Source organism: Pinus tabuliformis, chromosome 6, assembly GCF_031772625.1.
Source record: "Pinus tabuliformis cultivar Carrire ecotype Pingquan chromosome 6, CPIR1, whole genome shotgun sequence".
Classification (NCBI taxonomy): Eukaryota; Viridiplantae; Streptophyta; class Pinopsida; order Pinales; family Pinaceae; genus Pinus; species Pinus tabuliformis.
The window spans coordinates 1,897,844,390-1,897,861,294 of NC_142292.1; the positions used below are offsets into that span (position 1 = coordinate 1,897,844,390).

Below are 16,905 nucleotides of genomic sequence, written 5' to 3' on the forward strand. Positions count from 1 at the left end.
GAAACTTTGTGGCATAGAGTCCCAGCTCGTGACAGTGAAAACATTTAATATTCAACCTATCCTTCTTCCTTCTGCCCTGACTGGAATCTGATTTGGAATGGGAAGACTTCTCCTTCTCTTTCTTCACCTTTCCAGCTAAGGCACAGTTCTCCTCATAATCATGGTTGGATGAGGATCCATCTATGGTGTTCCCTCGAATATCTTCTTACACCAAGTCAGACCACAAATGGACACTCATATGGAATGAGGCTCCATTATCCATCTCTTCTCCTTTCCCTTGCTAAATATCATATCGTAGCCAAGGTCCTCCAACATGGCAATCGAAACCAAATTCTTCTTCAAACATGGAACATACATGACATATTTTAATCTGAGAGGAGAAACACACTCCCTATGAAAGGTAATAGTACCGAATTTGATCGTGTTATATCTTACATCATCTCCCATTTTGATGTGCATTTGGAGGTCCTTCTCCTCCAAGTCACTAAAGAACTATTTGTTGTCGGTCATATGGAATGAGGCTCCATTATCCACATACCGTACACTACCCATCACCGATGTCACCATGTAAGCAATGAGGCTGAAATCCATCTTGAATTGTGAAGCAAGAGCTTCACCTACCACTCCTCTTGAGGGCTTGTAATGAGCCTTCTTGTGCAGACACTTCGTGGCATAGTGTCCTAGCTCGTGATAGTGAAAACATTTAATATTCAACATTTCCTTCTTCTTTCCGCCCTCACTAGAATCTGACTTGGTATGGGATGAATTCCCATTCCCTTTATTTTCCTTTCCATATGAGGCACAATTCTCCTCATAATCATGCTGGATGTGGATCTACCTCTAGTGTTTTGTCGAATCTCTTTTTGCACCAAGTCAAACCAAAAATTCTACCACTCTGATAGCTTCTCCCTCACATTAACTGAGTCCTGGTAGTTGTTCCAGCTCTTGGGAAGTCCTAGAAGTGTTAGGCTCACAAGATCATCTTCAAAAACTTTAACACTGACACTTCCAAGCTCATCCTGTCATTGGGTGAACTTGGTCAAGTACTTTGATATTATGTCACCCTTCTCCATCTTGATTTTTTTGAGCTTGTCCTTTAATGCCAACTTCTTGTGGTCACTTTTGTTTTGAAGCAGGCCTATCAAGGCCTTCCACATCGCATATGGAGTCTCCTTATCATGGAGGTGTGAGACAATATAATATCAACCTCTTTCTAGGATAATCCTTCTCGCCTTTTCCACACATTTTCTCCACTCTACTCAATCTTCAGCATCAAATGCTGGAGGCTTATGAATATCTTTGTCTATGAACTCCTTAAGCTCGTTGTCTTCCAACACTACCTCCATCTTGTCCTTCCAAGCAATATAGTTTGAGCTACCCTCAAGGGCATATTCGAGTCTCAATCCGTAGAACAACATCTTGCTAGCTCTGAAGTATGACACTACAAATTCAATTTCACCTACAAAAAAAAACTCGTATTCTCCTCTCCTATAGTGATTTTAGCTCTGATACCATATTGAAATTCCTTGTAGATTCAAATTGCTAATTGTAATATTCTAAAACAATAGACTTGAATTTACTCTACTCATCGGCGAAAATAAATAAATGATTGCAAAATAACAAAGCATACAAGAGAAAGAATGCAATCAACACATAACACAATGATTTCCTAGGGAAATCCACAAAAAAAAACCCCAAGTAGATGTATATTGAATTAGTCAAAAATATGAGAAGATTACATTGACTTTCTCAAGCCCGAGTAATCTTTACACTATCTCTATTTGTGTCTCTGCTTCCTAGGCAAGCCCTGGGCAATACTTAACCAATTCTTTGCTTTCCCAAGTCCTTATTTATTTTGTGCGGATCCTCAAGGAATTAATCCCTATTTAATTGGGAAATCCCTTAATTATGAATTTCACAATCCTCATGGGCCTTCCTCTGTTTGTATTCACCATTTGTATAATTTAGATGATTATATAACTCATAATACACTATCCTTGAACTCTAATCTCAATTGAGACTTTCTCTGATATGACTTGCACGAGTTAATTATGAGTGAATCTTCAGTTTACTAGTTGATCACTGTAGGCAACACCACATTCCGCTTCAGGCAACACCACATTCCGCTTCAGGCAACACCACATTGTGCTTCAGGCAATACCACACTACACTTCAGGCAGCATCACACTCGACTGCAGGTAGTACTGATCCATAATGGATTCAATTTTGCCTCCAGATCATAGTCTTCAAATGTAGTTGAAAGTTGAATGAAATCGAAGTTCTCGTCGATACAATTCCAACAGTGCGAACGACACGTAAATCCTAGTTTGGATGAAGAAGTTATGACCACTCAAAGTTTTTGGGAAAAATTAGGGCAAATGGCAAAAAAGTCAAAAAGTCAAAGTCACTAGGTCAAAGTCAAAGTCGAATATTAATGCAGGGTGATGTCAGCAGGACGTGGCATCCCAGGAACATGCCATACATCCTAGATGACATCAGCAGGGGCAGTGATGTGGCAGCACGCGATTGGACAAAATGGGTCAATACAGTGTTGACACGTGTCAACCTAGATTTGCCCAATGTTGGCATGAAATCCCAAAAATTTGGGGTCAAGGGGAGTCGAACCCCTGACCTCCCAGAACTTCCAAGACTTCTCTAGAATCCACTCACTAGTCGAGCTACCTAGGTGCTTGTTAATGGATTTGTTGATTTTATATTTATTGTTGTGGGATTGAAGGAGCCAGAAAAAAGGAATGGTGCCCAGGGTCAACCCCACAGCCGCCGAACCCCTTATTTGGTTACAAAATTATCCCGCATCCACTACAATAGACAACTATTTATGGTATATATTACCATATATCTAATGTATAAGCCAACAGAACCTAGAGATACATGTCACCCAAAGTTTAATGCGGATATATGTTACTATATATGTATATCAATCCATATCAAAACGCTGGAGTGTCGAGCGGAGGTTCCGACACACCAACCTCCAACATTGTAATATATACCATGCCTTTACACCTTCAGGCTAGCCAATATGCCCATACATTCGGACTTGAAACAAAGCCGAACCAAAATCCCTTTAACCTGTTGTAGAGCCGAACCCACCAAATCTAGGGTGCACGGACCGAGGTGGTTTCCAAACCATAGGGGGTGGTGTTTGTCAGCATAAGGTGGTTTTGCAAAAGCAAGAGGGGGTTTTTCACATTCCAGGGGGTCTGGAGGGCACAAAGGCCAAATACGGGTAAGTTTGTACTCGTTTGACTCTAAATTCCTAGCTGAACGCAATGGTGAGATCCTTTTTCTCATTTGAGTCTCTATTTTCGAGCTCATGTCTCTGAAAGAATTTTGAAAGTAATAAAGCGGTCGCACTGGAAGCTAAGGACCCAAAGAGGAAGCCAGGAAGTCTGGTGAACTTCGTTATCAAATTTTCAATGTGTTGATGCGTATGTTTATGTTTCAAATTGCTTTTGTGTTTATGTTATTCACAATCTTTTTTATCCTTCCACTAAGTAACATAAGCAAACTTCACATAAATATTATAATACCCTTTTACATTTTCGGATCAAGTTGGTATTAGAGCAGCAAGGTTTTTAAGGTCTAATAAGATTGTGTGAAGATTTGAATGCTTATTAGGTTGAGGCTCGAATGAGGTGAAAGTGAACTTGTTGAGGCGAATCCAAAGATTGGAAGGGTCTTTTCACAATAAGGATGATGGATGAAAACCCACTCGAATTAGAATCTCAATTCCTGGATAGTTTCATGATGATACGCTCAATGGTGGAAGAGATGTATTGTGAGTTTAAGAAGAACAAAGATGAAGGCAATTCATCACCTAAATACAAAGAAGATAAGGGAAAGGGAGAAATACATCCTCCACCATCTCCACCATCATCACCGTAATCATCATCATCATCAGCTCGTTCTCATAAATCTAGTCCTTCTAAGAAGAAAAAGAAGAAATCCTCTTTGATCAAATTAGATGCAAAATTTGATTTTTCGATTTATGATGGAGAACTTAATGCTAAAAAGCTTGATAATTGGATAAGGCAAATTGAAGTGTATTTCAGGGTGCAGAAGGTTGCTTCAAAAATGAAGAAGATCCAGCTTGCTAGCCTTTGACTTGGAGGAACCCCACTTGTATGGTGGGAGGGCAAGACAAAAACAGATCTCAAAAAGCATGGTAAAATCATTTCAACTTGGAATAAATTTGTTTTTGCTATTAAAAAGAAATTTTATCCTTTGGCTTATATGTAACAAGCAATGATGAGTTGGGAAACATTGCGTCAGGTAAAAGGTCAAAGTGTTCAAAGTTATACTCAAGAATTCCATAAGAGAGCTTTAACATTAGGCATATCATTGGAATCACTAGAGACATTGTTAAAATACATAGGTGGTCTTCATAGTTATTTGAGGCATACTATACTTATGTTTAATCCAACCAGCTTAGATGATGTATCGGTCCAAGCAACTCATCTAGAAGCTAGGGGCAGAAATGTAACCCATGATGTTGGGAAATCATCCAAACCTATTGAAGGCAAGAATAAAGACAAGAAGAAACTTAAATGGAAGGAGAAGAAAGAAAACACTGTGAAGAAAGATAAACATTTGTGTACTCACTGTAAAAATGAGGGTCATGATGAGGCACACTGCTGGTCATTGCATCCAGAATTGAAGCCTAAGAAGTTTGGGAGTATGGAGCAGAAGAATGTTGCTGCTATTCGAAAGGACTTGGGATCAGACTCTGGTGATGACACAACAGTTACAGCTACAGGTATAAAAGGTAAATATTCTAAAGAATCTACAAGTACTTCTTCGCATTCTATTGATAATGATAATGATGAGAGGAAAAGAAATGAGCTATTTCACATTAGAGTCATTTCCAAGAATACTAAAATTGATACCTTATTTTATAGTGGTTCACAACTTAATTTGATTTCTGAAGCAACTGTAAAGAAATTGGCTATAGAAACTAAACCTCACAAAAGCCATATCCATTAGGTTGGGTGTGTGATAAAACTAAGCTACAAGCTACAAAACAACGTAAACTTCGTTTTGCTATTGGGTCAAAGTTTGTAGATGAGGTAGAGTTAGACATAGTCCTATTAGACATATGTGTAATTGTGTTAGGAAGTCCATACTTGTACGATAAAAATGCTATCTTCTATCGAACTGAAATAAGTATCGACTCACTAAGGATGGAATTGAATATATTGTAAGAGCTCATAAACTCAAAGATAATTTCTCTCTCATAAATTCTGGAGAGATGAAAAGAATTGTAAATGCAAGTAAACAATTTTTACTCATGATTCTAAAAGCAAAGGATATTCATAAATCCAATGCTTTCCAAGGATGTAATCCTAAACAGAAAGCATATCTAGTTAAAGTTGTTTCCGATTATGATATTCTGTTTCAAGAGCCTAAAGGGCTTCCACCAAAGCAGGAGATAGAACATGAAATTTATTTACAACAAGATGCTCCACTACCTAACATTGGAATGTATAGGTTATCAACTCTAAAGAATGTAGAGATAAAGAAGCAGGTACATGAGTTGCTGGATCAAGGGTTTATTTGACCAAGCACATCACCGTGCAGTTCACTGATTGTGTTAGTGCGAAAGAAAAATGGTTCGTGGAGAATATGCATTGATTTTAGAGCACTAAATAAAATCAAAATAAAGAATAGTTATCCAGTTCCTCGCATTGATGATTTATTAGATCAATTAAAAGATGCAGTTTACTTCTCTAAATTGGACTTGCGAAGCGGCTACCATCAGATCAGAGTTTCAGAACAGGATGTATGGAAGACTAATTTTAAAACAAAGCAATGACTCTTTGAATGGATGGTCATGCCATTTGTCTTAACTAACGCTCCTACTACATTCATACAAGTCATGGATGATGTATTTACACGATTCATTGATGAACTTGTAACAGTCTATTTATATTATATTCTTGTTTATAGTAGGAGATGAGAAGAACACTTAAAACATGTAAATCAAGTTTTAGATGTTTTAAAAAGAGAAAATATCTATGTAAAACTGTCAAAATGTGAATTTGGAAGGACATATTTGAATTATTTGGGTTATATTGTAGGGGGTGGTGAATTGAAGATAGATCCCTCTAAGGTCAACTTCATTGTAAATTGGCCTAAGCCCAATACTGCTATAGAAGTCAGAAGTTTCTTAGGGGCACCACAATATTGGAGGAAGTTTATTTCTAACTTTTCTTTGATTGCAGTGCCTCTGCATGCTTTGACAAGTGTGAAACAGGTGTTTTAGTGGGGAGGCAAACAACAGAAAGCCTTCAATACACTTAAAGAAAGGATCAGTACAGTGCTAGTACTGGCACTGCCAGATCTTCAGCATCCATTTGAGATCGGGATAGATGCAAGTGAATATGCCATGGGGACAGTGTTTATGCAACACAGAAAGCCCATTTTCTTTCATTTTGAGACATTTACGTCAACAGTAGTTAACTATCCCACGTATGATAAAGAATTATACGCATTAGTACAGAGTGTTAAAAAGTGGAAACATTACATAATGGGTAAAGAAACAATAATACATATAGATCATCAGCCAATACAATACTTACACTCACATACTAAATTGCAAAAATCACGACACTATAGATGGATGGGGTTTCTACAACAATTTCATCTTGTTATCAGATATAAGAAGGGCATACATAATAAGGTTGCAGACATGTTATCAAGACCAATCATAAATGCATCCACTATATTTAAGCATCATTCCGTAATTCATGAAAGTTACATTGAACAATATGCTCAAGATACAAATTTTAAGGATGTATATGCAACATTAAATCATGATAAGCAGGCAGAAGAATTGGATTATTTCATAAAGGACAAAATCTTATATCATTTGGGAAAGTTATTCATTCCACAAACTGAAAGAGTTAATATAATTCAAGAAGCACATACTTCTCTCATATCAGGTCATTTTGGTGTAAGTAAAATAGTTGCACAATTACAAAGATATTGATATTGGCCATGAATGAATGAAACAATTTCTAGATACATTAAAGGATGTACTATGTGTGCTACAAGCAAGCCAAGTAGTAGAAAATTAGGCTTTTATACTCCATTACCAATTCTTTCTCATCCTTGGGAAAGTGTTTCCATGGATTTTGTTGGGGGATTGCCAGTGTCTAGAAAGGGTCATGACTATTTGTATGTAGTTGTGGATAGGTTTAGTAAGATGTGTATTTTGATACCATGTAATAAGCAAGTCACAGTTGAACAAACTGCAAGTTTGTTCTTTCAAAATGTATGGGTTCATTTTGGGTTACCCACTTCTATTGTATCTGATCTAGATTCTCGATTTGTTGAGAAATTTTGGTCAAGTCTATGGGATTCAATGGACACTAGGTTAAATAAGAGCACGACATTTCATCCACAAACAAATGGTCAGATAGAAGTGGTCAATAGGACAGTGATACAGTTTCTTCGAGGATGTTGCAGCAAGGATCCTAAGCTTTGGGATGAACATTTGTGTTATGTGCAACATGCTTACAACCATGCAAAGTATTCTTCTATTCAGAGATCTCCTTATGAGACTTGTTTGTGTTTTGTACCAAAGTCTCCCTTGGATTTTGTCATTGGTAAAGGCATAGTAGTTGATGGACACATTGATATGGACAAGGCAACAAAGTTCATTGAACAAATCCAAGACATTCACCAGGCAGTATAGGAATAGCTGGAAAGAAGCCAAACAAAGTATAAAGCCCAGCATGACAAACATCGACTTGAGCATAGTTTTAAAGTTGGTGATCAAGTCTGGTTATACATTAGCAATGAAAGACTACAAGGGGAGGGTAAGAAATTGAGACCAATTAGATATGGTCCTTTCAAAATACTTGATAAAATTGGTGAAAATGCTTTCTGCCTAGATCTACCAGCATATATGCATATCTATTTCTTCGTAAATGTTGAAAACTTGAGATTATATGGGCCTTAATTAATTCAAGATCCCGAAGAGAAAATTCAGTTACCTTCCACCCAATATTTTTCGACTGAGTATCTCAATGACGTACATGAGGACATAGTTCTTGACAGGAGGATAAGGACTTCGTGACGAGGAAAGGTTGATTATATTCAAGGTCGACTCAAAGGTATAAATCCAAGTAAAGCACAATGGATCAAGATTGGAAAAGTGAAGGAAATTTATCGTCACTTACTCGATAGCTAAAACCAAACTTTTGGTGGTCCAAAAGCTTCCATTGGGGAGGAGTCGAAAATGGATTCAATTTTTCCTCCAAATAAAAGTATTCAAGATAAGTTGAAAATTAAATCAAATCAAAGTGCTCGTTGATACGATTCCAACAGTGTGAACATCATGTAAATCCGAGTTCGGATGAAGAAGTTATGGCCAGTCAAAGTTTTTGGGAAAAATTAGGGCAAATGGAAAAAAAGTAAAAAATTCAAAGTCAAAAGGTCAAATTCAAAGTCAACGGTCAATGCCGGGTGACATTAGCAGGACGTGGCATCCCAGGAACATGCCACCCATCCTGGATGACATCAGCAGGAGTAGTGACGTGGTGGCACATGATTGGACAGAATGGGCCAATCTGGTGCTAACATCTGTTAGCCCAGATTTGCCCAATGTTGGCATGAAATCCCAAAAATTTGGGGTCAAGGTGAGTCGAATCCTTGACCTCCCAAAGCTGCTAAGACTTCACCGGAATCCACTCACCAGTTGGGCTACCGAGGTGCTTTTTAATGGATTTGTTGATTTTATATTTATTGTTGCGAGATTGAAGGCACCGGAAAAAAGGGTCGTCGACCGGGGTGAACCCCACAGCTGTCAGACCCCTTATTTGGTTACAAAATTATACCACATCCCCTGCAACAGACAACCATATATGGTATATATTACCATATATCCAATGTATAAGCCAACAGATCACGGAGATACATGTCACCCAAATTTTAATGCGGATATATGTTACTATATATGTATATCAATCCATATCAAAATGCTGAAGTGTTGAGCGGAGATTTCGACCCACTGACCTCCAACATTGGAATATATACCACACCTTTACACCTTTGGGCTAGCCAATATGCCCATACATTCAGGCTTGAAACAAAGTTGAACCAAAATCCTTTTAACCTATTGCAGAGCCGAACTCACCAAACCTAGGGCACGCAGACCGAGGTGGTTTCCACAACACAGAGGGCAATTTTTGTCTGTGGAAAGTGGTTTTGTAGAAGGCATAGGTGGTTTTGCACATTCTAGGGGGTCTAGAGGGCATAGAGGTCAAATATGGGCAAGTTTATACTCGTTTGACTCAAAATTTCGAGCTGAACACAATGGTGAGATTCTTTTTCTCATTTGAGTCTCTGTTTTTGAGCTCATGTCTGTAAAATAATTTTGAAGAATAATAAAGTGGTCACACTAGAAGCTAAGGACCCGGAGAGGTAGTCAAGAAGTCTGGTGAACTCTGTTATCAAATTATCGTTGTGTTGATGTGTACGTTTATGTCTCAATTTGCCTATGTGTTTATGTTATTAGCAATCTTTTCAATCTGTTGCACTAAGTAACATAAGCAAGCTTCACATAAAGTCTATAATAGCTTTTTACATTTTCAGATCAAGTCCACTTGGAGTGCAGGCACCACCACACTACTAGAACTCCCACTAGTTCCTCCAATTGTTGGAACTAATTTAACTAACTTTAACTTTGTTAAACTGAATTAATTAATTACAACTCAAAATACACTCAACTAGTGCTCCTAAATGTAAGAGACACTCTACATGAATATAGTTAGACCCTCGACTCATTTTAATTGAGCAAACTATGTCAAATTAACTTAGTTAACTAATACAATTTGTCATGAGATGTGGAATTACAATTTTATTCCCAATTTAATTCAAGGAAAAAATTAAACTAGGATTTTATTGTTGCATTTTCAACAACTACCACTAAACTTTTGACAAAAGGTAAACTAAGATTTCCAATGGATGTCTTTGGGCACACTTTCTATAGGGTCAAATTTGGTCTTGATATTCTACAAGTACGATCCAACAAAGTGGTGAACAACTTTTAAAATTTGAATTCTCAAACGGCGTGGACTAGGCTTCGAATTTCACTTCACCCCTATGGGATCAGATGGTGTCATAACATACAAATGGGGCTTGTGGCCTATGCTCCAATCATCCTAATCTTCTACATTGGTATGAGTCAAGGGACAAATTTGGAATTCTTTATCCATTCATTTTCATTGCAATAAAATAAGGATGCATGACATTGTAAGGAAACTAGATTAGAAGCGAGATTGAGTTGTCAATAGAAAAGAGAATGGCTTGTACAATTTTTATGCTAGGCTATTCCACCATGATGCATGAGCATGTGTGAACTTATGAGCCTAATTGTCTTTCATTAATCCCAACATTCTCATGGAAAGGACAAACCTTTATTGCCAATGAAAATGTTTGCCATCATACTAAAGAATTATTGTAAACTAATTTCTTTGGATATACATGCACAAACTCACTCAGAGTGGTGTCAACAAATTTAATAATGGGTGAGCTCAAAAATGTGACTTGAACTGGTTAGCATAATCACTAACTCAGAATTAAGGTAATCCCACACAGAACGAGAATAGCTTGGAACTAAATAATTGAAATTATAAGGTTGCACAAGACCAATGTCACTATAGGATTGCTTAGAAATAGGAGTCAACCATGAATTGACATACCAACACTACAAGGTGATGTCATAGAATGTGAGTATTTCATACCAAATATAGGAGAGACAATGAACAACAAAAGGAAAATGGCACGATAGAAAACACTTGATGTTTGAAACGAGTGAGTTTGATAGGAATGCTTTTTCTTACTATTTCAAGGCTATGGGCAGAGAACTCAACTCAAATTTAGCCCAGAGGATATTCATAATTGTAAACGTGAATGACATAAATGATGGCTAAGAATGACATAGATGACAAGCAAACAAACAGGTCAAACATACATGGGCAACGTTGAGAAGCTTTGAGTGGTGAGACTCTAATAAAAATGTGTGTTGTCATATGATAAGAAAATAAATCGTTCAAGGAATCTTTGATTGCTTGCAAGTATAATAGGTTGATGACCACAAAAATAGAGGTTGTAGAAAACTAGACATTGTGGCTCACAAATAACTAGTCAAGGCATACATACACCTACTCTAATACCATGTTAAACACTCGCGTAAATACACAACAAATTAGATAAACATGTGATGCCATTCTATTCACACGATTTACTATATTAATACATTTTTTTTTACTCTTGGTTTCATATTCCAAGAGGTCTCTTCCACTTCCATCATAGTTCACAGTTCCAATAGCCTCTGGTAATATAATTGGTGTTTTGGTTAATGATCTAAGTTCACTTTCTAGTTGATCAATACCAAAATCAAACTAGGTTGGATGAGTCACTCTTAGCAATGGAAGGATGATATTGTTCACTACCTACCTATACCTTGTGAAATTAGTATTTCACTCTCTACTATTTAAGGGACTTATGTTTATAGAAATTTCAATATGAAATTTTGTAGCAAGTTACCCTTTTCCAACAAACTTGTAGCAATCCTCTGTAAATTCCACACATTAATGATGTATATTATGTTTATTTGTTAGTTTCCTTTTAGTAAATTTAAGCTTTTAAAAGGAATGCAAATTCTTTGTATAATTTACCATAACATAAAATAAAAATCAAACTAGAAAAAAAATTGGACAATAATATAATACTAATAATATAAAAAATAGATATATTTTAACTTTATTTTTTTAACATATATGTCAACTTTCTTTAAATAATGGGAAGGTTGATCATGAATTAGTGTCAAATTACTATGATTCATGAATACAAAGTCATTCATCACATCTCTATTCAAGGAAAATCATGTATGATGACATTACCAATTAGTGGTCATAAGGGAGCAAGCTTTCACTCTTGTAAAATGCTTTTGAGTCTTGGGTTTCTTTAAACACTAGAAAGAAGAATACTTATCGAAACAAAAAAAAGTTTTGCATCATACTCCAAAAACAATGTACATCATAAATGTATGTTGCACTTTTTTCCATTATTTTAATAGTTAATAAATCATAAACGAAATATCCGTATTATTATAAAAAAATATCACTAATGCCTTTTTTTATCTACTAAATTACTGAACTGTGTTAATAAAGGGATAGCTTTAACTTTTAGAATGAGGTTTAAATAAAAAAAAAAGAATTTTAAGACCATATTCCTATTAGTTAATGAGTAAGTATAACTTTTGTTTTGTTTTGAGTAAATAAATGGATAGCTTTAACTTTTAGAATGAGGTTTAAATTAAAAAATAGAATTTTCAGACAATATTCCTATTAGTTAATGAGTAAGTATAACTTTTGTTTTGTTTTGAGCAAGTATTACAGCGAATGATGGCTATTCCATTCATAGCCATCCCACTCAATTATAATAACTTTTCTCACTATTTAAAAAAAATATAACTTTGTTGTAAAATTTTTATTAAAACATTATTAAATAAATAAAATTCCGCATTCGAGCAAAAAAATCTAACACCAATACTGGAGGAGTTTAAACATGATCATTCATGCCGGTGGAACTTTAAACATGTGGATACTTATGGCGACGACTTTAAAGGAAAGCTTTAGAATTTTAAACTTGATCAAGTTTACAAGCTACCCGGATGTTGACACCTCCTCACTACGACCATGCCCTTCCGCATGTGCATCATTATTCTGCCGAGCAAGAAACATTCTCGCCATAGCCGAACACGTAGTGGAGCGGATCACTTCGTAATGTACGCTCCTAGTGTACAGTTGTACGCTCAGAGGAAATGGTCGGTGACAAGTTCCAACAACTAAAGGAGCTGTTCAGCAGGGACGCGGATAAAACCGCAGCCAAAGACTAACGGAGGAAATGGTCGGCGTTGCTTCCCCGAAATAAAGGGGTTTGAACTTTGAAGTGGTCCTCCTCTCATTACATGAAACAGCGTGTCAAAAACGAATCCCTAATTCCCCGAAGCCGACTTCGCCACAACACCTATATATCATCCTCTCCCCCGTCCTTCACATACTTCATTTCTGTGGAAGCGAAAAGATCGACTGTATACACTTTCGGTGACACAAATTTGCACTAGTATCCCTTCAGAACTGCTATTTCTACATAATATGGCTGGATTCAATACACTTCTCTGCTTCGTTTTCGTGCTGGGATTGCTGAGCTCAGCCTCTCCCGCACGGGCACCAGCACCGTCGCCCATTGCAACAGCTCCCAACGCGTCGCCGGTTCAATCTCCACCAGCGCCATCACCGGCTTCGCCGCCTCCTGCGACTTCCCCAACTGTTTCTTCTCCCGCTTTTGCTCCTTCCAAAGTGGCCACCCCACCAAGCTCAGCCTCCTCTCCCACAGTTCAAACTCTAGCTTCTGGCCCTTCGGCTCAAGGCCCAGACACCGCTTCCCCACCGAACCCTAGCAGCGGGACTGTCTCTACCACCAGTTTAGGGAAGATGGCAATCTTTGGGACCGCCTTGGTTGGAGGAGTTGCATTCCTTCTTTAAGCCTGCCTCCATGCGTTATCATCTCCATCTTTCATTGTTATAACGATGTGAAACAGCCATTCAATATTGTTCAAGGAGGAAATGGAGCGTGGTGGATTAGTTACATATGTATGGTGATGGGATTCATTCACGTCATTTCGAGCTAGGGCTGCTGCTGGTTATTTTTTGAGTGCGATATTCTTTTTATCTCTGCACCTGAGAGTGGAAAAAGCCCATATTCGTTGGGCATTTGTTATTGTATAATTTCTGCATATGATAGATTTTTTTTTATGTATAATAATTATTCTTTATTTCCTTAAGCTTCAAACTTGGTTTGCATGATTATGATTTACTGTTTTGTACTCACTTTGAATGATGAACAGACACATAAACTAGTGGATCGCACCCGTCTGAACTTTCTTTATGATGTGAAGATTTTCCTGCAAATTAATAGAGCAATAATTGTGATGGTTTTTACAGAATACCGCCAAATCATTGGTTAATGTGAAAGGCAATATCTTATAAATGAACCAAGATGGGCTGTGTTAATTAAAAGGTGATGACCATCTTAATGATAAAAAAATGCAAACATTGGATTCCAAAGATAGCCACATCCATTGGAATCCTAACAAATAACAGATGAGCAGATCGATATCATAAAAATTGCAAATGTAGCTCCTTAAGAATTAGAGATTTAAGGATTTAGGATTTTTAATTAAATAAATGGTTAGGATTTCGTAACAAATATTATTTATAGACATGTTATAAATAAATATTGACAATCGTTTATCTCACCATTTATGTTTATTTTAAGTGTTTTTTGGTCTAAAGAAAAAAAATATAGCATAATAAAATCTCTATGCACAAGTTTTTTCACACAATGAAATCTATTGACACAATAAAAAGTCTCCACACAATTACAGATCTCCTCTGCATCCCACATTTCACACTAAGAAATAACGCTATTAATCAGATTAATTAAAATTAATTGTCAAATTAAAATTTAAGAAATTGCTTGTCAATTTAAGATATAAGAAATTGCGCGTACATGAGTGCAGATATGTAATTAGAATAGTAATGGGCGAATAACTATTTGCTCAACATTTCTCAACTATTTCGTTGAGCTTGAATTTCATTGAAAGAGAGAGATGAATTTTGGGTTTGTGAACAAAAGCCGTCTCAGGGTAGCTCTCGGCTTAAATTAATTTGCTTAATTTTTATTTCTTAATTTAACACATCTTGTGTTTCACGCGTGGGACCTTCAAATTTTAAATTCTTTGGAATTTACTAAAAAGGAAACACCCAAAGGCCACGTTCACTTGTTGGAAAGGGAGTGATGGATGATAAATATTTGAAGGATAACAGTAATGAAAACCTACCCAATGAAATTGAAAAAATTGCAATAGGTTAAAACAACAACCTGAATACGTGAAATTGATTAAAAATTTAATTGTACTAAAGTGTGTAGAAGGTGTTTTCATTAGGGAAAGCTTTAGCTTTTATGGCCCATCATAATTATTGTTATTTATTTAATAATTAATATCTAGTGCATTCTATATGGAGAATTAAGGTTATTGATCAGATTAATTAATTAATTATTAATTTAAGATTTAAAAAATTGTTAGGTATAATTAGAATAGTAATTAGTGGAATAAAATTTGTGTTCAACATTTCTCAACTTGAATTTCATTGATATAGTGTGATGAATGTCTCATGCACAATGACATTGCCAATATCATTTTCTTTAAGTGCTTAAAGCACTGCAATAAGTGGACAAAGAGACGGCCATTCAAGGGGGAAGGGATAATGACCTCCCTTTTGCTGAGATGTAGTCACTGTAGTGTAACACCAACTGATCACAATAGAATTAGAGCTAACATTTCATAACAATGTCACATGAATCCATGGTATTCAATCAACTAATCAGGACACACAATGATTTAGCAACAAAATAAAAGTCAAGCTAATTAATATTATTTAATAACATTAGTGTGTTAATACCTTAATATTATATGTGTTAGAATAATAATATGCATACGAGACTTCCTGTGATTACTAGTACCTTTAAGGCTTATCTTTGAAGTGGTTTGTAGCTTTTGGTGCTTTATTTCCTTTGTGTTGGCTTTTAAGCTTATGATCCAGGCATAACTTTAATAATTAGTGCTACGTTGTTTCCATTATATGGGTTTATTGATATCCACCATGGTTGGAGTTATATGTTTTTTGGAGTTTTTTACTTGAACACAAAGCTTAAACAATGACATGTCCCTTATTTTGAATGCTGCATCCATGATCCCTTGATATCGATGGAATACCGGGGCTTGTTAAGCTATGAGATGCAAATGCATCACATGACTAGGCATACTAGTGCAAACCTGAAAACATATAGAGAATGATGTGTTGTGAATGTGCCAAATCAAGTGAACATGAGGTTATATTTATAGTGGTTGGTGTGGGTGAAGAGACATGTCTTTTCATCAAGAGGGATGACATGAATAGTGGCAGATCTAAGCTAACATGAAAAAGAGGCATTTGTAGGACAAAAATTCCAAAATTTCAAATGAAGAATGATGCCATCAAGTGTGCTTCAAAGGTGAAGAGTGTCATCAAAAGAGGAGTTTCCAAATGAGGGAATTTATCCTTAGTTGCCAACTTTAACACTCCCTCTCAACTAGGGAGAACTCCACCTGCCAATATCCAAACACTATCATTGCATCATAAACATCATGTACTATCCTTGCATCTCGTCTCATCTCTGCTGAAGATTTATATAATGATCAATAAGAAGGATCAATACAGAGTGAGTGATAAGAAATTACCATTCTCTTCCCAATGATGAAAGTCAATCCACATAATCAAGGGTAACACCCCAATCAGACTTGATCTTGAGCAATCAAGTTTTTCATATCATGCATCGTAGACACAGAGAGTATGACAGTACACAATGTGTCCATTTGTAGTGCTACGGTCATGTTGTAGCGGCTATAACCACCCTCCCAAATTTTGGCTCGCATGCAAATTTCAGAGACTATCTCTGTTCGTGCGATCGATTATCCTTGGTCGCTTGATTGGTAAGCTGATCATTTCAAGCTCCCCTCCTTGATATAAAGAGTTGTCCGTGTTCTCATCTTCATGCAACATTTGTCATATTTTGGAACAAGTGTTGTTGTTTGTCATGTAAAGGGGATGTTGTCTTACTTCAAGGAAATTGTGTGCGTATGAGTGGTTGTCATCACATAGAAAGTTTTCACACTCACCTCACACACTCATGTCACGAAGGTTGTTGCATGAAGCAAAGTATGTCTTTTGTATTCTGGATGGTCTACGTTGTGTCACTAAGTGTCAGTGT

At 36.5% G+C, this 16,905-nt stretch overlaps 1 protein-coding gene across 1 annotated transcript; it reads left to right on the top strand.

Moving 5' to 3' along the window:
- Nucleotides 1–13,115: 13,115 nt before the first annotated feature.
- On the top strand, nt 13,116–13,817 carry LOC149266777 (uncharacterized). The gene has a single exon (XM_089397430.1). The coding sequence runs from the start codon at nt 13,188–13,190 to the stop codon at nt 13,575–13,577; it is 390 nt and encodes a 129-aa protein (XP_089253556.1). The 5' UTR covers nt 13,116–13,187; the 3' UTR covers nt 13,578–13,817.
- Nucleotides 13,818–16,905: the final 3,088 nt, after the last annotated feature.

Coding starts and splice junctions, on each gene's coding strand:
- LOC149266777 (XM_089397430.1), top strand. CDS start 13,188: ATGGCTGGATTCAATACACTTCTCTGCTTCGTTTTCGTGCTGGGATTG.